Source organism: Ostrea edulis, chromosome 5 (genome assembly GCF_947568905.1).
Source record: "Ostrea edulis chromosome 5, xbOstEdul1.1, whole genome shotgun sequence".
Lineage (NCBI taxonomy): Eukaryota > Metazoa > Mollusca > Bivalvia > Ostreida > Ostreidae > Ostrea > Ostrea edulis.
In genome coordinates, this window is record NC_079168.1 from 48,350,355 (window position 1) to 48,375,076 (window position 24,722).

The following is a 24,722-nucleotide window of genomic DNA, read 5'->3' on the forward strand; positions in this document are numbered from 1 at the left end:
AAACTATAATTTACAGTCGATAAACCTAGTTTATCAACTGTGAAACTATGTTTAGCTTATTTTTGTGAATTTGGCGTGCCATACACCTGACTAGTAAAGGATTGGATATCTGTAAAAATCACCTAAAGTAAAAACCCAAGCTGACAATTCTGAATTTTAATTGCATTTCAAATCATAGCCATACAAGTATATAAATACAATTGTAATCTTGAAAAGCATAATCTGCATTCCATTTTATATAAAATACTGCATTAATTTACTCAAACAGCTCCATTTATCACCACAGGTAATCAGAGATCAATTCTATAATTAGCATCTCATTTATTGTCTGAATTAGTAAAAAAAAAATTGAAATATACTGAGAGAGAGAGAGAGAGAGAGAGAGAGAGAGCATGCCAAAATTCTCAAGTAGAATACTGAATAACATCAATTATGACTAGATATGCGAGCATGTAAAATGAAATGTAACACAAAAGAAAACATGCTTTCAGTTTTTCTTTGCAGCACAGAGATCTTGTAAAAAGAAATATATATAAAGCTGTAGCCAAGGCGCTTTTGCTTAAAAAAAATACATGTATGAGGCTAACGAAGCAGCTCTCTCAACCATTGAAAATAAAGTCCATGTACATGTAAATAAAACTTATTTATACATTCACTGACACAAATCACAGTTTCTGCAATGACTAGATTTATAGAAGATGACTTTCAAAGCTTGTTTTTAACATAGCCCCAATGAACATGATGAACAGGTTACGGACACAACAGGAATGTCAATGTTGGATAACTTCTGGAATGTCAAGGTCATTTGGAAAGCAAGAAAACATGGTCTGTAACAGTTCACACAGTACTTTCTGTTTGTGATCAGATCTGCAAGAGTAAACAATAGATTCTTGTACAATTATGAATCTAACAGTAACTTTCCGTATTTATTACCATTGACATTATCTCTTCAAATACTGGTATGGCGATTGTAACATACAAGATCACGAAACATTAACTGGCAAGATTGGGTAAATGCTGCCTTAGTGATTGTCAAAGCAATTGACATCACAATGAAAAGGGCAGGTACAATTCTGCGTGGACAACCATAAAATTGTAATTTTTTGAAGTGAATTTCAATCCACTTTCCAATTACATGTATAATAACACTGGTCATTAATACTTTAAAAGACCTTCCTGTTTTAACTTTCAATTTACATTACTGGAATTGAACGATTAAAATCTCATCCTGCTAATTGAATTATAATCTATTTTTTTAGTGCAGTCATAACCTTGTCAATTAAAAGCATGAGAAAATGCTTTTCAACTATAACTTTGTCAAGATAAAGTAGTGCATTCAAATTTTTCGTATGATACATTCCATAAAATTATTAAAGCAAATGAATTTACTTTGTAAAGACAGTGGCAAATCACTCGTGTAGTGATGAGAATGGTGTTGGACAGTGGCCCTGGCACTCAACTCCAACAGTGGAGGGATTTTGCATATCAATGGAATACATGTTATGGAATGCTCAGTAGAGATAAAATCATTATCTGAAACTAGAAATAATACTACTTATACCACAACTTATACATATGTCAATATTTCATTATCTGAAACTAGAAATAACACAACTTATACATATGTCAATATTTCATAAGCTACAGAATGAATATACAGTATAAAGGGACTTTTTTTTTTGGCTCTTTGTTATTTTTGCCCAGCCATACAAAAACATTTTTGTCCAGACTTGAATTTACCTAAAGATTGTCTTTTGCTTGGTTTGGAGTCATGAGTAAATTTAAATTCAATCATTTTTAAATTGGCCCTTAATGATAAGGGTGGAAAGGGGCAAAATTAAATACACGGGTAAAAATTTTCCTGTATATGCAGTAATCGTTAATGCACTAGTATAGAACTCTCTCTCATGATATGTGCCCTACCATTACAGTCACTAATTGAACTCAGTAACAGGGTGGATGGAATGTACCGCAGCTTGTTCCTAGCCAGATTCAGCCTGGTCAGTCCTCGCAGCTGGCCAAAATGTGCAGGTAAATCTGCAATCCTTCAAAAGGAAACAATATTTGATGTAACATTTAATCAATGTAAATTGGTAAACCCACAAATACATGTATTGTAAATCCAGTAACATTGCAACATTTATCATCAACATTCTCCCCTTGATAGTAACTACCAAGGTCAATGAAAACTGACAATGTTTTCAGATATATATGCATTATACTTAAGTCCATTGTCTGGTTCACTTAGGTGGAGGATCATGGTATACTGTCAAATTCATTATTCTCAAAATTCAGTCTGCTACAAATGACCTGACAAAAGGTCCATGGACAATAATGTTCACCTGAGCTACAGTTATACCTTGGAGTGAAACAAAAGTAGGTGTGGTTACCACTGTTTTATGGTCCAAAATCACCATAGTGATGGCAAAAGTGTGATCATGTGGTATTCAAAAACATTCTATATGATGATGCTTCATATCAGTTTGACAAACTGTTGCACTGTTGTTATTGACAAGAAGATTTTGAAAAATATTTCCCTATATATTACTGCGTAAAATTTGAAGCCCCAAGCTGCCCCTGACCAAACTGAATCTTCTCTATAGGATGCTTTCACATTCAGCGATTTGATGATTTGTAACTTAGTTGTTCTTGACAAGATTTTAAAGATATTTCCCCAATATATTTTTTTATGTAAAACTTTGGACCACCATTTTAACAATCTTGAAATATACACTACTGTGGAATCATCACTGTTCGTGGGGGATTGATGTTCGTGGATTTCGTGGGTCAGTCTTACCCATGAATTTAAGTGTCCTCGAATATTTTTTAAAAACCAAGTAGAGTTATCTTTCCTAGTGACATCGTATTGCTTACCCACAAAATTACCTCCCCACGAACCAGCAAAATTTTGCTTATCCACGAACATTGGTCCCCACGAATTAAAATGATTCCACAGTATTTGGGAAACCTGGACATTAATCTATAGCCTTGTGGTTCTCAGCAAGCCAGATTTTTAAAGTTACATCCCTACATGCATTCATGTAAAACTGACCCCCCATATTTGAACACCCATTCTGGATCATTTGGACAAACTTGAAACTACATAATATATTTAGATGCTTCTAAGTAGTTCTTAAAAAGAATATTTTTAAATATCTCACCCAATTTTCATAAATTCCTGGTTATCTAACTTAAAAAGGGGGCTTTGTCCTTCATTTGAACAAAATTCAGATGGATGATTTATGTCATCTTTGGTTGAAAATGTCCCCGAGGTTCTTAAGAAGAAGATAAAACCTGGGTCCAATCCTAACAGACCGTCAAACAAGAGGCCCACGGGCCACAACTCTCACCTGATCAACCCGGTCCTGCTGTTTTTCCGAAGATTTCAAAAAAAGGAATTTTACCTTCTTTATTTCAACAAAACATTTTGAACCCATATTATGATCCCACCTATGATGATTTTATAAAATTCCACCCATTCCTTAGTTGTCTCCCCTTGGAATGGGACATGACATTTCACTAAAACAGACTCGAATCCACTCTAAGGAGATATTGTAAGGCAAGTTTGTTTGAAAATGACTCAGTGGTCCAAAAGTTGACAACATAAAAACAGACAAACACATACAAACAGATTTTAAATATATTCAGATAAAAAAAAGCTCACTTCAGCTCATGCTTCTGTAGAGCTAAACAGCATTTCTTCCCACCTGTTATTGGAAATGTCAAGTTTTCGGAGTGCACTACAAGAGCCTAGCTCCCTTGGAATGGTTGAGAGTTGACAGTGTGACAGGTTGAGGTACTCTAACTCCAGCATATTACTCACAGCTCCTGATAGATTGTCAATCTTGTTTCTCTCCATCTTCAAGACCTAGGACATTTTAAGATTTGTTAACCAACTTTCAGAAGTCTGCAATGAGTTTTGTATAACTGGTTATACATTTTCAATAGATAAACTGTTATTCAACGAATTCTTTATGAGAAATCTGTTCCAAAGGACCTATGTAAATTGAACCACATGCATAGGTTTTTGTGAAAGTTTGTAAAATAAATAAACAAACAGTACATTCTATAATTCTGAAGCCAAAATCAAATACTTTTATTAGTTTTCACAATTTCAAAACTTTTTTCATTTTGTGACCCACTGGTGCAGAACTTTTTTTGGGAGACTTGGTTTAACATCAACTAAGCAACTTTACATACGTGTATTCTGTTTGCATGGTACATTTATCCAAGTGTTTAGATTTTTTTTAATACTCTCTCATGTAGCATTAGAAAAATTTACTTGACACCAAACATAGAATTTATTTTGGTCAGTGTAACTTACCTTCATTCTTTGTAACTTATATAAACTTTTTGGAATGTGCTGAATTGAATTGGACCTATAATATATATATATATATCTTTATCAGATTTGAATCTTCTTTAATATATAGATTGAAACTCATAGCAATAATGTGAAATAAATGGAAGGACATGTTTATATAAAAAATATCGATTAAGTACCAGTAACCACATTTCACACCAACATTTTGTTTTGACAAGCTTTATCGCAGAATGAAATGATAAAATGAATCTGAACAATTATTTTCATTTGTAAACGTAACTGGTCTTTCAGTTTCGCATTACCCAACCAAAACCCAGTTTTTATTCCTTTTCTGGTTATATCACACTGACACACCTACCCCATCTTTAGATAAGACAGTTTTATTAGACTCCCTACACCAGCAGGCAGGGAATGTAGTTTGTTTTTTCGAACATCGAGATGAACAAGGTTAGACAAACTTGTTAGTGATTCTGAAAACCAAAACTTTCTATTAGTGGATCAAGAAAATGAAAGCTTCAACTAAAGTAACAGAAACATTGCAACAATTTAAAGTGACATGACTGGCGATTTTCATTTCCTCGTTTCATCATAAAAACCTGCAAGATTAATACATACTGTATTCTTATTACGTACCTCTACCAATTATTCCCTATATAAAAGTAGTACAATAAAACTGTCTATTCCCTGAGAATGCACCATTCCCCCCATCTGAAGACTACTTCCTGGAAAATCTGCTCCTCTCTGGGACTACTCCCTCATTAATATCTGTTAATATTTCTAACCAATCAAAATGTTCAGTAGGTGAAGAGTTCCAGGAATCGCGAGATGTGATGCAAAGTTTTTAGCAAATGTCATTAGATCAATGGAGAGATGGCTGAGGCTAGGTTTGAGAAAAATAATACACTAAAATTGTTATTACAGTTATAGAAAGGGTATTAGGGAATAGAAAATTCATGGTCTGGTCCCTCGACAAAATATAACCATATCCCTTGGCTGCAGTGCCGTCTCAGGAAATGGCTTTCTTGTCTCAGGGGGACCATAAATGCTTTTTCCCTCTTACCCATTCTATAACTATATTAATGACAGTATGAGAATTTGTGCTATACATACTAAACAGTGATTTTTCAACATTTTTCAAAAGGGTCCTGTGGCTTTCGAATTGGGAAAAATTGTCAACATTTTGATCAAATTGGGAAAACCTAGACATTATTATAAACATGCTAAATACATGTATATTATATCAAACAAGAATTTAAAAACAAATTGATGTCATTCTTCTTTTATTTAACTTTTTTTTCTTTGAGCTGTTAAAATTTTCGACTGTTCTTTCTAAATCATCTAAAATTGATGCGTCTTTGTCATGTCATACATAAACTATTCACATTGAACTTATTTTTTAACAAATACATTTTTCACTAGTTTTTATTTTTGGGAAAAGTGCAAGTTAAATTGGGGGAAAATTGGTAATTTTTGGGAGGGGAAAGGGCCAATATTCAGATCTAAAATGGGTCTTAAAAAATCACTGCTAAAGTTAATAAATAATCATAATGATTATACATCCTGATTAACGAGACCATGTAACACCTCATACAGCACAATTCAGTGCTGTTCCTTATGTCATACAAACAGATACACCTGGCCATGTCCTACAAACTTTAACTGACTCCACTTCTATTTATAGAGTGACTGACAATAAGATACAACTGTGCATGTTCAACAAACTTATTCGACCATGAGTATCTAAAAGCTCGTGAAACTTTGTCTTGATATTGGTGTGCCATACTAAAAATTATTCACCGTGGTTTACTCTCATACTATGCATCACATGGAGGTGTGTAATTAATAAGAGTATTTTAACTTCTGATAAGCCAGAACATAAAAACAGTTTTACTGTACACTAAATTATATGGCCCTGTCATGTCTCTTTAGAATTAAATGTTCAAATAAAACTGTTATCAGATTAAAAAGCAGTCAGTAGCTTACCTGGTAAAGATTTAAGATGATTATGTGACAGTTTCAACACTTTAAGGTTGACTAAAGAACCAATACTGTCCTGCAAATAAATATTGATGTTTTCTTGATATAATGAAATATACTATCCTCCTTCCCCTAAAGCCCACACCCCAAAATCACTTGGTTACAATAATTTTTTGGGAATTAACTAAATTGCATTGCCTAAAAGTACTTGCTCTACCACAAAACAATATGTAATTACTGACATGTTTAGCTAATGCAATGCTTTAGTTATTGACACATTCAGCTAATGCAATGCTTTAGTTATTGACATGTTTAGCTAATGCAATGCTTTAGTTATTGACATGTTTAGCTAATGCAATGCTTTAGTTATTGACATGTTTAGTTAATGCAATGTTTTAGTTGTTGACATGTTTAGTTAATGCAATGCTATAGTTATTGACAAGTTTAGCTATATCAATGCTTTAGTTATTGACATGTTTAGTTAATGCAATGCTTTAGTTATTGACATGTTTAGTTAATGCAATGTTTTAGTTATTGACATGTTTAGCTAATGCAATGCTTTAGTCATTGACACGTTTAGCTAATGCAATGCTTTAGTTATTGACATGTTTAGCTAATGCAATGCTTTAGTTATTGACATGTTTAGTTAATGCAATGCTTTAGTTATTGACATGTTTAGTTAATGCAATGCTTTAGTTATTGACATGTTTAGCTAATGCAATGCTTTAGTCATTGACATGTTTAGTTAATGCAATGCTTTAGTTATTGACACGTTTAGCTAATGCAATGCTTTAGTTATTGACATGTTTAGCTAATGCAATGCTTTAGTTATTGACATGTTTAGTTAATGCAATGCTTTAGTTATTGACACGTTTAGCTAATGCAATGCTTTAGTTATTGACATGTTTAGCTAATGCAATGTTTTAGTTATCAACATGTTCAGCTAATGCAATGCTTTAGTTATTGACATGTTTAGCTAATGCAACACTTTAGTTATTGACACGTTTAGGTAATGCTTTAGTTATTGACACGTTCAGCTAATGCAATGCTTTAGTTATTGACACATTCAGCTAATACAATGCTTTAGTTATTGATATGTTTAGCTAATGCAATGTTTTAGTTATTGACACGTTTAGCTAATGCAATGCTTTAGTTGTTGACACGTTCAGCTAATGCTTTAGTTATTGACACGTTCAGCTAATGCTTTAGTTATTGACACGTTCAGCTAATGCAATGCTTTAGTTATTGACATGTTTAGTTAATGCAATGCTTTAGTTATTGACATGTTTAGCTAATGCAATGCTTTAGTTATTGACATGTTTAGCTAATGCAATGTTTTACTTATTAACATGTTCAGCTATCTGTCAAACAAAGTATTCTTAAAATATCGAGCAGACAATATTTTAATATGTCCAGTTTGATCTCAAAATCAATAGGGGACATTTATTTCTTTGGATGAACTAATGTACCAAATTTGATGTCTGTCAAACAAAGGTTTCTCAAGATATTGATTGGACAATATCTTCATATGTCTTGAGTAGATTGACCCTTGACCTTTGAATCAATAGGAGTCATCTACTCTTTAAGGGAAACCAGTACAACAAGTTTGATGTCTGTCAAGTAAGGGTTCTTACGATATTGAGCAGACAACACATGGTTGACCAACTGACACACTGACTAAACGACAAGTGTAAATCAATATGCCCCCCTTTTCAAGGGGGCATAAAAAGGGGAAACCCATTCTGCACTAATCTGTTTTAATTATGTGGTTTCTTTCTTGAAAATAAAAACCTATATCATTCAGCATTAATGTTCCCAATATTCTTATAATTCGGAATCCCAAAAGGTTTAACTCTAGAGAGACTAACAAACCAATGGATGGGTAGATCCGCAGCACTTACTGGTATAGAGCTGATGTTGTTGTTGTTTAGGAGTAGCTCCTCCAGGCCCCGCAGACAGCCAATCTCTGCTGGGATGTGACACAGATTGTTGTATGACAGGTTAAGGAGGGTTAACTGGGGACCAATGTATCCCATTCTGTGGGGGCATTCTGTGATGTCAGTTTTGCTATAACAGTGTAAATTCATGCTTTAACTGATTTATAATCACAGCAACAAAATTAATGCAAGTGGCACCACGTGTATGTATGTAGAAATTAACAATACTTCTCTGCCAAGTCATATCAAATATGTCATTATTACACAAAACATTTGAAATTGTTTTTTGGTGATATGTGAATCAATCAGAGAGGTTACATGCTCCTTTGGAATGAAACAAAATTGATTTAAAGTAAAGTACACTGTAAATCTGCCTATTATTTGGATAATTTTCAAAATTGATCACACTGAAATTTAAAGGGGCATAGACACTATTTTGGAACCAAAACAAAAACCAATTAGATATTTAATTACCAATATGATCGCATTTGATTTGTGTAAAACATAGCAACAACCCTAAATTTCAAAAACTGATGCAAAGATGTACTGAGACATTAAAAATTTCATTTTCAAAACAAAGCATAACCCCAGTTTATATTTACATGTCACGTGATTCAACTATCAGTTGACGGCTTCAGTGAAAAAAAGCTTTAACAACGAAAATTTTCTGTTCTTTCTTATTTGTGCTTGCTCCCTAAATTGATTTATCATTTTAAGTATGTCGAAATGTTGAATGCTTTTGACCACACTTTTTAGAAATCATGGTGTTCTCACCTCAGCACGTGAAAATCTGTATTGTGATGTCATCCATGGTATGACATAACAGAATTTTTTTTATATATCTTTATCTTATTGTAAACTATTTCAGAACAAAATTTGAAAATGTTACAATGAAAACCGTTTGAATTATCGCATCATAACAAGTGTTGATGGACAGACGGAGGGAGGGACAATATGATTCCTAATGAGCTTCCACATTTTCAATGCAGGACTCTGATGAAGTGAAATAGTAAAACCGTGAGAACCAGATTCATATCACAACTTACCTTTGAAATACACACCAGGACTCGATGACAGTATCCAAACCCAATATGTAATGACTGATGTATATATCCAGTACCCTTCAAATCAACAATTCAATCTGAATCCATTACAATGATACAGCTAGCATCTGAAGCCTTACCTCAGGTTAATTTCAGTCACTCCTTTTTTCTTTTTGTTGTATGGCCTTCTGTGATTTTCTGAAGCATGATGAGTTGAACATGATGAAGGAGCTAAGCAACAGATATTACAAGTCACAAATCTACAGGTGTAATCTGCAATGTACTGGCCACATCTACAACAAAGAAAGAAATAATATATTACTGGAAATTCCAAAAGTGATTCAAATGGTTTTTATTTTTTGGTAGTCCTATAAAATCACTTTTAACTAGGTCCTGCATTCTAGCTGTAAACAAGAGTACCGCAAACGGTACATAATACGCCTGTGAAATGCTTACATAGGGTGTTTTTCTTGTGCTATAATTTGTATAACTTTGCTTCATGTAGTATCGCCATCATGAGGCTGTGACAAACTTTCATATGAACAAAGGGTCTTAGCTTAAAAATCGAGATTTCCTCAAAATGGACCAAGTTCAACAACCTGCAATTTTTTCAAAAATGGAAGAAAATCAAAATCCTTCCCCAGATGCACATCTTCAATACCCATACAAACACTCCACAAAATAAGATGGTCCTCACTTGAAAACTGAGGGAGGAGTTGGGTGGACAAATTATGAACCCTCCATAGAATATTAATTTCCAAATAGACTAAGTTCAACAACCTGTAATTTCTCAAAAATTGTAGAAAATCAAAATCCATCCCACAAGCACATCTTCAGTACCTATACAAACACTCCACAAAACAAGAAGGTCCTCACTTGAAAACTGGGGGAGGAGTAGGGCAGACAAATTATGTACCCTCCATAGAATGTTAATTTTCAATTAGACCAAGTTCAACAACCTGTAATTTTCTAAAAAATTGTAGAAAATCAAAATCCATCCCACATGCACATCTTCAATACCCATACAAACACTCCACAAAATAAGAAGGCGCTCACTTGAAAACTGTGGGAGGAGTAGGGCGGACAAATTATGTACCCTCCATATAATAATTATTTCCAAATAAAGGGGCAAAACTCCTGGAAAAAAGGTCGAAATGGATCAAAATTGCAGTATGACCTAGAGTGACCCACAAAGAAGCTACACAGCAAGTTTCAGCATGATATGTGAAAGGGAAATGAAATTATAAAGAGAAAACCCCGAACGGACGGACGGATGGATGGACAGACATTGCTGTACCATAATATGTCCTGTCTAAAGACAGGCGTATAAAAAGATGGTCAACCAGGTATCATTTCATAAGTGCCAATAGCCGTTTTCAATGTTTTGAATTATTTGATAATGAAAAGGTGAAGATAACGAACAGTGGTTAATCTTTATATAAATCCAATAAAGAATACAAAATAAGAGCAGGGCAAACATGGACCCCTGGACACACCACTAAGGTACCCAAGAGGAGTAAGCATCCCCCATTGACTAGTCACACCTGTTGCGATTCCTTTAACTTAATCAGGTAACAGAGTAATCGGAATAATAATATTTAAAACAATTATTAACGTTTTCTTGATCAATACAATGCTTTAGGTTTCTGAAAAGTACAATATTCACTGAGCCCAGAGGGTAGCTAAAGCATTGTATTGACCAAGAAAATGTCAATCACTATAATATTATAATATACACCAACAGGTGTAATCTGCAACTGGCTGCATGTACCAAAAAGAAAAATAATTAATATTTTTTGCATTAGTTCTCAAATTCTAGAGGTGGATAGTAAAACAGAGAATTAACAGGTCATTCCCTCTGAAATGTTTGCAGTTTGCAAGAATAACAACATTTCCATTTTTCCAAAATTGATATCTCAATCATGAGGCAGATTTGCTTCGTACAGAGACAGACTGAATAGAAATGATTGGAACATTCCTGTTTCAGTTTACAATGTTTTGAGTGACAGATACCAGGTTTTCACAACCTTGATGCATTTGCAACACATTATAATGCTAAATGTGGTGTACATTTAATTCCGTGTGATTTTACCCTTGAATTAGCGGAGTTGATGTGTCAGAATTTTCATGCTCAAGATTAGACATGTGGTTTGTTCCATCACCAATTTTTATTTCTAAATCTATCAAGAAATGTGTTTCAGAAAAGTCAAGGACTCGCATAGTTCTTAAAAGGGCTTCTGCTCCAATTTGGTGTTTTTAAGACAAACTTGCCAAGGACATATATGGCAGCTTTGTTTTGCCTTGATATAGCTTAATAGAAAAGAGTAGAAGCAGAAAGGGTGTATTTTGGAACAACCCGCTTCATTTTGATATGACAGCATTAAGATTTTATCACTGATTACTTTTTTTTTAAAAGACATTGCAATATGACAATGAGTAAGAGCAGAAGTAGCTCAGGGCCAGAAGAGTAAGTTTTTGAGTGGACTCACTGATAAAATGTTGGATTATCTGCTTCAAGGAAAGTACTATAATACTATATAACCTTATCACGGAATCTTTAAAAGGTGGAAGGATTTCATCCTGGGTCAAGGTTTTGAAAGTTACCCACACAACCCATTCATATAGCACTTTATATTACTCAATTGTTGGACACCTGTTCATTATCGCAACCAATCTTTTTATTCCATAAAGTGATGTACGATATTTGTTATTTTTAAAACCCTAGCCAGGGGCGGATCCAGGAATTGTGGTTACGGGGGGTGCTACTTTATGAGGCAGGGGGTCTGGGGGACCGCCTTGAGGTGGGGGCCCAGGGCCCCCGGAAGCTCCTGGATTTTACAGATTTTATAGGGCTTGAAATATGTCTCCTATTTAGTCATTTTTACTATTTTTTATCATTTTTGTAAGGTGAAATTAATAAAATGACGCAAATTTTAAGGGTTTTTGAAAAAAATAAGTTCTTCCAATAAAGTAATTCAAGAAATCAAAAGATTTTTTCATTTATTTCTCCGGGAGTGCAAGAAATTATTGCTTCTTCTATCGTTTAGTTAATTTTTCTAAGCAAGATACCACGATTTACCTTAAATTTGAAAATTTTAGGGGGGGGGGGGGGGCACGCGCCGGCTGCACCCCCCCTTAAATCCGCCACTGCTAGCAATAATTCTTACATCAAGTCTTCACAAGAGGCTGCTATACACATTGCAACTGAATATACAATGAAGAATCCAGTTTCAGCTGACTTATTTTGAAATTAGTTTGAGTAATATGCTAGTTATACCACTGATTTGTTTAATGTCAGGGCCATGATTCTTCTATTTTGCTGTATTTTTACATGATGAATTAAGCAACTTAAATGTTTTGATATAAAAGTTTTCAATGAATATTTATGTGTAGGCAAGTAAAACTGACCAATACAGACATGAAAAACAAGATGTTAGTTGTATAGGATTCTACTAGTCTTTTCTAGTCAAAATGTTCCAAAAATATGTTTCATTAGCTAATATAAATATACATTCATCGGAATTTATATATGGCATTGGCAAGATATATATATATATATATATATATATATATATATATATATATATATATATGATCCTCTTAAATGTATGTTAAACAACTATATCCCATTTCCATTCTCAATGACTGTGTAGCATGTGACAGTGTGGAGAGAATTCCATCGTCATCGAAAGCAAGTATTTTGACTTGCCTAGATGCAAAATCCTGGAGCTTACAATTCGGTTTGTATCCTGCCCACAAGGTCCAGACAGATGGACGACGCCATACCATAATATGTCACGTCTTTGACAGGCGTATAACAATTCAGAGCATTGTAGAGAAAAGTCCGCAAAACTAATCCAGCACAAAATCCCATTAACCTTGTACAAATCACTCAACAGTGATGAAATTTCAGCTTCTTCTGTTAACATACAGTAGTTAACCACCTTCCAAATTTCAGGTTCATAAATCAAGCATTGTGAAAAAAGTCCAGAAAACTAAATTCGGTACAAAGTTCCATATACCCTGTAAAAATCTCTCAACTGTAACAATATTTAAACTTGATCTGAAAAAATACAGTAATAAACCATACTAAATTTCAGCTTCCTAACTCTAAGCATGATGAAAAAGGGTGCAGAAAACCAAGTGGGACAGACTGACTGACAGACAGATGTCCATGTTTGTTTTTACACAGCAAACCTACTAAAGGTACTGGTGTCAGAGTACATTTGGTGTTTATGGGGTTGATTTGTCATTGTGGGGTTAATCAGACAAAATGACATATACTATATCTCTGAGTGATGTGGGTATGAAAAAAAAGTAAGTCACTTTTAACCCCACAAGAAAACATCTTTATAGTTGTGTCAATGACATTTTGTGTTTACAGAGCAAGTCTACTGAAGTTTTTATGGATATCATTATGTATAGTGTATTGTATATGGGGTTGATTTGGTAACCTTGCAAAACAAGACTGCACATGGTATCTTATTCAGAGAGACAAAGAGGAGACCTATAGTTCCCTTCTGATTCACTGCATGGTAGGGCACTAGTAACACTGGGGCAATAAGATACATAAAGAATTAAATAAAGTAGGAGTATAATTGTATCGGAAAATACAGGAAAGACAAAATGGTTTACTCAATTTTTCGGTAGGAAAATATTAGGAGTAGGGTATTTAAAATTAGCCCCAGAAGGGAAACAAGTTAAAGATATACAGATTTACTATGTCCTGTTACTTTTGTCAGTTATAACTTCTTTTTTAGTTTTGAATTTGATTATTTTGCATTGATTTTGTTTTACTGGAGACAAAAGTAAACTTACTGGGGTACTTTCAATTTTTTATCATTAAATGAAGGAATAAAGTGATATTTTACTATGTTGTTGATTCACTGAAAAATTCAAGTTCTCTGACCCCATCTTAGCATTAATGTTTAAATTTGATGTTCAAAATGGTTAAGAAGACAAAAATTGTCTTTGCTTTGGGAGATCTTTTCAAAAATATGTCATGGATATTCAAATAATGTTTGTGTTTTGCACAATTATCATTCTCAGCACACTAAGCCACAGTAACATGTCAATATACAATGGCAGGTTCACACATTCTTTTCTATTTACCACACCCACCAGACATCTCGCTCATCAACAGGTTTTGACCTCATCATAAAAATAACTATAAGTATAATCAATTAGGATAAGGCTGTTGCATGATATGGTGCATATTATTATGCAGTCAGGCACACATGCTTCTAATTAAACAATTTATATAAGGAGGTGCAGGTAGGGGTGTAAAGAAAGCTTTCCCCATTGATATAAAGCTTGCCTTAATGAAAGATTCTTTTTAATATGATGCAAACGACCAACAGTACTCTTTTTAATTAATTTGTGAATTACCACAGTAAATCAGGCAACTGACAGCCCTGGAGTTAACAAAGCAGCATGAGATGAAAAATGACAAGTGTCATTAAAAGTGGCCTGAATATTCTACAGCCAAAGTGTTCCTCACTAATAATTAACGTTAAAAATTGGTTTTACTTACTGAACACAAGGAACTTCAATTTCCTCATAAACTGCTGTCTCATCTTCAGAACTTGTTGACTTTAAATAAAAAATATTGTATAAAGACCAGAAAAAACACCTTTAATACAAAATTTACTCTCGTTTCAGATAAATTTCTGAATTTTTAAACAATGAATATATTTTACCACCCCGGGAGCCTAAAGTAAGAACTCTGTTGAACAATCTATTGCATGCACATTCAAACATCAGCACACACAGCTCTTTAATGCTTACATTTCTAGGGGACATCCTTCTTCTGCTTTTAGCCACAGCATGGTTGGTTGTGAGGAAAGTAGACCTATTGACTTTGGTAGATCTACAGGTGGAGGAGCCTAATGTCAGGAGGTGACAAATGGCCCAGACTATGGAACAGCACAGTGAACTGGCAATAGCTACAGCAATTGTGGTGGACTGTACATCATCATAGAAGAAAATGAAGTCTCGGACTACAACAGTTATGTACTGGTAAAAGTACCCACTCATACCTGCAAAACAGTTAAGCATCATCAACTCCCTGTTAATGATTATTGATAAGATTAATGTTTACCACTCTGTGAGTACACTCTAAAATCCAGGTAAAATTAGTTATTACAGTAATAATAAACTTACCTATGATGATACTACTAAATCAATACGCATTCTAATCCCTCCACCTCTCTGTGTCTTGCTCATTCAGGTGTTTTACCTACAATCATAACAGACCTCATCTCACATTGCCGTTCTTCAAATTTCCTTCATCTTCATCGCATTCTCAAATATGTGAATACCTACTAATACAGAAAACATATAATCTAGGAGGGTCTAATATACCAAGATATTTTGATACATCAGCACTTGAATTCTGAATCTCATCTATCAATACTATAGAATAAGTCCTGTCTTACAATGCAACACACCTTTATATATCCATAAAAGTAAAATCTGTCAACGCAACGTTCTTAATAACCGAATACTAACTAATCCATTACATGACAGTTTCAATTATATGTTACATCATGACTACATAATACTACTTTGTAGCATTCAAACACACTTAGTCATTGACTAATCCACATTTCACTGTTGTTTTTGATCATTTAGAAACCAACTGATCTTTATCTATGTTTACATATACTGTTTGGATTACTACATTAAATGCTTTAATCTTTCAAATAACCATTTGTAAAGAAATTAAAAACAGAATTATGTATTATGTAAGATCCTTTTACAGTACAATAGAGTGAAAATAACAAACTGGATTTCAAAAACCACAAAAGTTCTCCACAATAGCAGTATTTTAGCATTGTACTAAATATTACAATACTGGGATCTAAACTTCTATCCCTGTTATTGAAAGTTAAAATCCCTTTAAAGGACTGAAAGTTGATTTAAAAAAAAAAAATTTGTTTTAGATTTTAAGCTTCTAGGCTTTTTAGCTTCAAGATTAACGTGTGATTTTTAAGCTGTACAGTAGATACCATACAGATAAAAAAGACTATTATCTACTCACTACTACTACCTATTGAAGAGGCAATACAGTGCATATCTAATGTCTAAGGTAGCTAATTACATCTAGCTGTAGAACTGTATAGCTCTCTGAGAAAATATTGGGACCAGATCTGTACCAATATTTTCTCAGAGAGCTACAGTTCTGCAGCTAAATTACACCTAAGACTTACACTTTTATGACACCACGTCACAAGATGGTGATTTAAATGTTTTGTGAAATCATTTGTATCAATCAATTTGCTTGTCTATCATCCTAGCCCAGTGGATAAAGTATTGGGTTTAAAAGTGACCCACAGATCTCGAGTTCAAATTCGCCGGAGTCTTTTGTTCATATTTAACATGCAATTTCCGAGATATCAGCTCTTTTGTGATGGAGGTACGTTCAGTATTCTGTTGAACGCTTTGGTGGGTACAAGATGTATACTTACAGTATAGACTGGCTATGTAAATAGGATAAAAGTTTCAAAAGCATAAATTTTGTTTACATCAGCCGTTGGTTTACATTAAACTGAGCATGTTAAGAATAATTTGTTTTAATACTTCTCATTACCATCATATTAGAGTTATCGCGCTTTGATGACTCTTGTGCGTCATTGGTAAGAGAATGCACAAGTCTCGCGAGCAAGTGCGAGATTACTGGGACATAAACGAAACGTTCATGGACCCCCCCCCCTCCCACTTTTTTTTAAGTTAAAGTACATGGTGTACTTTTAAATAAAATAGCCATTGGTCAAACTGTATTTTAAAAATATACTAACACTAGTTTATCAAGGATGTTACATGTTTTTTAAAATTCCGCTACACCTATTATAAAAATTCCAAACAACGATGGATGTTCTCTGTCCTAAGTCAATCAATATTTTGCAATTTTCAAAATAGTTTAGATGCAGTTTAGAAACGCATTTGTTGTGTTAATTAGTGTTATAAACGTCTTTAAAAATGCAGTTTGGCAAGTATCTAACTTACTCTAAAATATTTGAAAATGAGAGAGAGCGAGGGGGGGGGGGGGGGGGGGGGGGGTACATTAACAATTACAAAGTCCATGACATATATGAACCTGTCCAAATTGTATAAAATAGAATGTCTTCATAATCTGAAAGAATAATTCTAATAACATATGAATCCCATTAATTACAAGAAAAGTTATTGTGTCGGATGTGCGTTTTGGTTTTTCCCTTCACAGTTCTTCTTGCGATTGATGCTTTATATCGGTCAGATTTGGCAGATTAATACCTGCACTCCTTCCCATAGTTTAATAAGTTCGTCTGTTTTCTTGTAAGAATAATCAATTCCTAAATTTGCCTTTAGAATTTTAATCAGTGTTGTGGTTTGCAGTCGGTTATAATATGTATTCGATAACATAATTTATATTACGTATGCCTAAGTAATGTTTACGTATGTTGTCCCGGTAGCACGACTTTACGCGCCTTTAATTTGAAGAGTTCCAATAATGGAAATGATAAGTATTAGGCCATTAAATTAAATATGAAATGCACAAGTGATCCTTTTATCAAAGAAAGATGATGATTATCGATTTTTGTTTGAGCTATTTTATTATCATATATTCTTAAACTTACTAAATTTGTGTGTCCATGCAATTTGGGTGGTTGCATGATGTTTGGTATCCATCCTTTAGGCAATATATGAATGCAGCAACAAGCATTTGTACCCACCGCGTGAATACAAAAACATACTTTGCATCTCACCGTGTGCAAGAGTTCAACAAGGGAAATAACTATTGGGTAACTTGGAAATTGCGTACTGGGGCTTTGTATTATTGTCAATTTTTTGACATAAACCTATTAAACTGTGTAACTTAAAAGAGTTTAATAAAAAGAGCAAATGGCATTGGGAATTGAAAAGTAGATACAACAGACATCAAATCCATCCCCAATAATTCTGTGCCTTACATGTACACATAATGACATTACGAATGCTATGAAACATATCATCTCTTAAACATGTGTGCATTTCCCAAAGAGAATTTCATACATTTAAATATTTCCAGGATATTTCTAACAGAACAGCCAATAAGTCAAATTTACATTTCTTTTAAAATATTATATGAACAGTTTAATATAGTGATGAAATACTGATCAATTATAACAGATTACTAGAAAATTGATATTTAAGGTTAATCTATTGATTTTGATGATAATCAAGGAAAACATAAATCATTAAATACACAAGTCTCAAAAAGTTTTTCTTCACTTGGGTAATTGAAAGTAACAGAATACAAGTCTCAACATTAAAGGGACTGATTCACGATTTTCCCCAAAATTTTGTTTTTCACTTTTGATGATCAGAATCTTATACTGTCTAATGTGTTTAAAAGATTTCACACAAAAATTAAGGTTATACATTATCACAAGCTCATTTTAGAGAGTTCATTTTTTGTTTTGTAAACAAAGATTGCGGTATGTTTTTGTTTACGAAATTTTCAAAAGAAATGGTTATCGATCTAAGTTTATTATATCTTTAACATTTCAAGCATTCTTCAGGTAAAATGTGTCATCTAAAAGTTAAAATTTGTGACTATGCAAAATTTAGATGCTTTATATTACAAAACTAACATTTCACTGGTGTGTTTATATACATGAAAAGACTCGAGTCTTTGTTTACATAACACAGATTTAAGGCTAATATATTGCTTTTATTTTTGCATTCATAAGGTCAAAATGTTGGTGGTCAACATTAAATGAGTTATATTCTTAATGTTGCACATAAAAAATAAAAAATATTTTGTTCAAAAATCGTGAACCAGTCCCTTTAATTAAAGATGGCAACAATCCAAAATCTTGCCAGACAAGTAAATGTTGTTCTGTACATGACCGTCTGGAAGAGCACTGATTGTTGGGGGAGGGGGGGGGGCCTCTAGGGCCAAAAAAGACCCCATTTGGCATTCCCAATCATAAAGACCATCTTCCCCCATATTAAATTTTTTATTGAAATGATTACAGATTTACTCATTGCCACAATCAGCAAGTTAAAATTTAGACAAAGTAAAAAAAACTGGAGACCAACACCTTGTGATTAAAATTACGGAAGATTCTCACGAGTGGATACCATGTGGTATTCAACAGGGTCTGTATCTAAAGTATAAACTTAAAGAATTAAAACAGATCACCAACACATCATGAGAATGCAGTGTGAATTTTATTTGGTTGACCGGTTTTGACCATGGGGTGGTCATCATCAGAACAATTATACACGCAATGAATTTACTGAAGTAAAAAATGCAGCTGATGTTGCTATACACAATAAAAAACGTGGAGATGTGTACATTTTGCAGAGTTGCTTAACAACGCAAACACATACGATATTATTAGTTTTATTGCTTCTCAAGTTTTTATATAAAAGATATATAGTGCATTTACAAACAAGAACTTCTTATGATATGATGCATTGATAGAATAGTCTGTGAAATGATACAGTTCTGTGTTGTTGTTTGAAGCAGAATATCACGTTTTTATCTGTGACGTGTTCGGTTGTGACGTATCAATAAAATTTATTTCTTCTGTCGAATTCTTAAAATAAGTAAAACTTTGATTGTACAATGAATGGAATTCATTCTGATGAGATCAGGGCTTGAAACTAACTTTTTCTGTCACCAGTCCAAATGGACTGATTGGGTTTAATTTCAATCAGAACACAGAAAAATTTACCAGTCCTCCAGGGTTTTCCAGATATAATTAAACATATGTCGTTGATGTTATTCAAATAAAATAATGGGATTTAACTTGATATACCTCGGACAATATTGCAACACTAATTGGGTACGTCTGATGTCTACAAAGGAATGCCAAAAGCGTGTTTAAGATTAGCAACAAAATAGATAAGCAAGTTTTCCAAAATAATGTCTTAGAAAATTGACCAGTCCCATCAGACTAACTAAAACAAAATTCAGTCAGTCCGCCAGAGCTTCAACCAGTCACGGATTGACGGGCATATGTTAATTTCGAGCCTTGGAGATGTGAAGACACATAGGTCCCTGCTACTACTCATTCAAGAGAAGGAAGTATCACGTATCTCCACCATATTCATATTTTCAGTATGTCTCTTCGATACTCGTACATTCCGTTAAGTGATGATTGTTGTATCACTGTAGTGAAATTTAAGAAATTTTCCGTACACTTTTCCAGGGGTAGAATTTACATCTAAAGTTTGGGTTGTTCCTTTTTTGTGTTTTGATGTAGGAATTGCAGCTAGTCAGTTGTTTATGGGCTATATTTTTCTGTTGTTCTTGAGAAGAAGATTTGGCTCAAGTGAGCTAAAAAGTATATGAACAGTCTCCGAGAAAATATCCAGACAAAATGTGTCTATGGATGGCATGACCAGTGATTTCTCTACATTTTTAACAAGGGTCCTGTGGCTTTCGAATTGGGAATATTTTTTCGACATTTCAGTCAAATTGGGAAAAATCAATTTTATCGTAAATAAGTTTTAAAATCATATCAAAAATTATATTATCTTTATTTTACATGTCTAATTTTCTTTAACCTTCTAAAATTTCATCTATTCTATCCAAATCACCATTCCCATAACTCTTATGTATATAATTCACATCGAATGTTCAAATACGTTTTCCTTTCATAATTCTATTATTGGGGAAAATGCAAGCTAAATTGGGAAAAAATTGGCAATTTTTAGGAGGGGAAAGGGTCGAAATTCAGACTCATAATGGGCCTTAAAAAATCACTGATGATGGATGGACAAAGTGAAACCTATATATTCCTCAAACTTTGTTTGCTGGGGTATAAATACATATTGTAGAAAATAAGATTAAACTAAATATTTTTGAATTGGACAAGTGGGTATTAAGTCAAGCAAGTCAGCTTCTTAACCTGTGGTAGCAACATTATAGACATCTTTACAACAAATAGGCCTTCACTTGACTTATAAACAAAGCAACACTGCTACCAAGCCATTTCCCAAGCATCATAACCAAGGGAAAATCCCAGACAATTGGAAATCAGCACACATCACACCTTTTCTTAAGAAAGGAGACCAGGATATGACAGCTAACTATTGTCCTGTGTCTCTTATATCTGCATGCCGTAAGACTAGTGATGGGAATCAGTGAGAATTTCATAATCGATGATTGGTTTACTGTAACTAGCTAATAATTGAATATAATTGGACATTAAAAATTCTATAATGAAGTTAACTACCTGCTGGAAAAGTGTGAAGAAATATTTTGTACATCTATATTTGTTGTTTCTTTTGTTGAAAATAGTGTATATAAATATTTTCTGTTTGTATTTGTTTTTCTTTAACAGTGTGCGAAATTAACCATGGACCGATAGACAATGTCTATAGAAAATCAAATCGGTCTATAATGATCAAAATAGCTATAGACCGACTTGTCTATAGGAATTCTGAGTAAAAAACTGGTTCCCTGCCGCTTATTAAACATATATGAGAAGCAGGACCAGTTTATAGACATTGCGCTGATGTTTCTGTTCAGCCCTTAGCTGTAATAAAATGTTCCACAATGTAATAATTACAAATCATTCGAATGAGATTATTCCATTTTCAACAGGGGTGGGGGTGGGTGGGTGGGTGGGTGTTACTTCAATGTATGCCATTTTGGAGCAAATTCGCAAAGTTCTTTTTCGAACGGTTAAAATATGTGGAAGGTGTACGCCCTGGAATCAAAAGGAAATTGGTCAGTACAACAAGTTCCAGCAAGGCTAAAGTCACAGAAAATAATGAGAATATGAAACGTAGTAGAAGTGACTCAGATGAGGAATCGTACTGAAACTGAGGTGGAACAAAATGAAAAATAAAACGGAATTCTAATTGAAAAGCTTGTGTGTGAAATTGAAAAAGAATATAATTAAACTATCATGAATGAATTACCAAAATCAAATTTGTGTCTATTATCTATTTTTTATTAACAAAGAATATTGCATGTTAAATTTTGGTCTATAGGAATTTGTTGTGGTCTATAGGAAATGAAATGACTATGGACCGAAAGTCTATAGAACTTTAAAGTTAGTTTCGCACACTGCTTTAACTATCTTAATATCCTTTAATTACATAATATATAACATATCTAAAAGCCAATAGGATTTTTAGAAGAGTCTACATGCCAAAAACATACGTCGTTTGCTTCAATTATATCCCCGTATATCAAAGTTACGTGTCATTAACTTACGATGATTCAGTATAATCAAAATTCAGCAGAGACAAATACGGAGAGAAATTCATTTGATCAACAACAAAAAAATAGAAATAACAACAAGTCTATTGTCACCAATTGAAAATATGATATGCAGGTCCAGAGTACATGCAACACTGGCCTTTGAAAGCAGTAAATTCACACATGGCTTTGCTCGTATCAAGATTCTCTTTAATGGATGGTCCTTCATTTATATGTCTGAACCAAAGAACATCTATATGATACTGAGCAATAGAAACAACGAATATAAATGTAGAAAATATTTATTTACACTTTTTCAGTAGTTAAATGACTTTGTTATAGAATTTCTCTGTGTCCGATTATAATCGATAATTAGTTAGTTACAGTAAACCAATCATCGATTATGAAATTCTCACCAATTCACATCACTAGTTGTGAACTGTCCACTAACCTGTGCGTTGAAGCATAGAAACAAAGCTCGAAATTAACACATGTCCGTCAGCCTGTGACTGGTTAAAAGTCTGGTGGACTGACTGACATTTGTATTAGTCAGTCTGATAGGACTGGTTAATTTTCTAAAGCACCATTTTGGAAAATATACTTATGAAATCTTATATACACATTTGGCATGCTCTGTAGATATCAGACGAATCTGATTCGTAAATATAAATACCACATAAGTTTTACAATATTGTCTGAGGCATATTGAGTTAAATTTCATTTCAATAACATTAACAAAATATATCTAATTATTTCTTGGATTGGTAAATTTTTCTGTGGACTGGTTGAAATTATACCCCATCAGTCCCGCTGGACTGGTGACATAAAAAGTTAGCTGCAAGCCCTGAGAAAAGTGTGATGACTTTACAATGATTGTGTAACCTGTCAGATTGACAATCCATTATTCTGTTGATTCTCAATATTTAAAGTTTTATGCTATTCTGAAATCTGAAGATTGGATAACTGTTGCTCAACAACTTAATAATCCTAAACATTGTGATTCAATCAAAATTCTCCCTAAGGGACATAGTTTAAGAATTCTTTTTTGTTTGCAATGTGCTCAGTGAAATTCGACTTTTACAGGTTGGGAACACTTCCCATATAGCGAGATATTCTCACTAAAACGCGATTATCCCTCTTTAGCGAGAGAGTAAACATTACCATAAACAGGTGTTTTGGCGTCTTTAATGAAATTAATGGCAAATCCCGTGCAACGCTGAAGAAGTGTGACACACACTCAACATGATGCAAATTGTTCTATGAAACTGACAACATAGTCAAGAAATTGCATATCAAAATTGCTGCGTAAGAGGGAAGCAGTGTGAAATCCAATACATTGTTCCTGTTTTTGTTTTGATTAATATATGGCAGAAGTATCAGACATTAACACTTTTTCTGCTTTTCACATGAAACACGAAGATATGTACTTCATGGGTGTTTTTCTCGGTTGTACGGGATATATTTACTCTCGCTAGAGAGAGATAATCGTGTTTTAGCGAGAATATCCATCTCGCTATTGGGGAAGTGTTCCCAGCCTGTTTTACAATTATGCTTTTGGAAATTAATTTGATAAAAGACTTGAAATAGCTAAATCAAGCTATTTCAAATAGCTTAATAAAGTATATAGCTTAATAAAGCTATATAGCTAAATCAAGAGATTGTGCTCGACCTGTTTTATATAAAATAAAAATATTTTATGACAGGTCCCTGTGACCAGAACGAAAAATCCTACAGATCCGTTGGATCCGATATCTTACTATTTTTACGATAGAGCAATGTACTTACATCAAGTTTTCACTTTATCAACCTGATGGCATGGCAGAGGCCTTGCTTTAGAGTTGTTCGCTGTTCAATAGAGTTATGAACAGACGAGAAAAAAAAAGTCGAAATTTTAGAAAATATTGGATTCAATGTTTTTCGTATTCCGAACCCGAGAAAATATTCTAATCGCACGTACTAGATACTAATCGTATAATATATGAGATAACTACAGAGATCGTATTTATGTGTGTTTATAGATTAAATGTTTAGGAAGAAAATGTAGCGGATCCCGACCGAGATTCGAACCCGGGCTTCCTGAATCTCTCTAGTCAGGTGCTCTACTAGCTGCAGAACTGTAGCTCTCTGGAAAAATATTGTGACGGAACAGATATTTTTTCAGAGAGCTACAGTTCTGCAACTAGTGCTCTACCAACTGAGCAAGATGGTCACGGGCGATCAAACTCGGCTGACCGTTACATTCCTCCATCCTTAAA

At 33.7% G+C, this 24,722-nt stretch overlaps 1 protein-coding gene across 3 annotated transcripts; it reads right to left on the bottom strand.

The window, feature by feature from the left end:
- Window positions 1-141: 141 nt before the first annotated feature.
- LOC125650426 (leucine-rich repeat protein soc-2 homolog) lies at window positions 142-24,399 on the bottom strand. Of its 3 annotated transcripts, none has more exons than XM_048878731.2 (13): window positions 24,253-24,399; window positions 15,444-15,519; window positions 15,069-15,319; window positions 14,815-14,873; window positions 9,422-9,574; window positions 8,203-8,368; window positions 6,308-6,377; window positions 4,683-4,794; window positions 4,325-4,379; window positions 3,708-3,868; window positions 1,924-2,045; window positions 1,390-1,539; window positions 142-867 (listed from the first exon to the last, which is right to left on the bottom strand). In XM_048878731.2, the coding sequence occupies exons 3-13, from the start codon at window positions 15,315-15,317 to the stop codon at window positions 719-721; spliced, it is 1,446 nt and encodes a 481-aa protein (XP_048734688.1). In that variant the 5' UTR covers window positions 15,318-15,319; window positions 15,444-15,519; window positions 24,253-24,399; the 3' UTR covers window positions 142-718. The 3 variants fall into 3 exon arrangements, with proteins under 3 accessions (XP_048734688.1, XP_048734687.1, XP_048734686.1); XM_048878730.2 differs by having other exon boundaries at window positions 15,444-15,601; XM_048878729.2 differs by having other exon boundaries at window positions 15,444-15,604.
- Window positions 24,400-24,722: the final 323 nt, after the last annotated feature.

What these genes read in the sequence shown, in the direction of transcription:
- LOC125650426 (XM_048878731.2), bottom strand. Translation starts at nt 15,317, where the DNA reads ATGAGTGGGTACTTTTACCAGTACATAACTGTTGTAGTCCGAGACTTC. An exon ending in CTGTCTTATCTAAAGATGGG is followed by an intron (nt 4,380 to 4,682) that starts GTAGGTGTGTCA and finishes TATATATTATAG; the next exon opens with GTCCAATTCAATTCAGCACA. An exon ending in TTTGCCACTGTCTTTACAAA is followed by an intron (nt 868 to 1,389) that starts GTAAATTCATTT and finishes TTACTCTTGCAG; the next exon opens with ATCTGATCACAAACAGAAAG.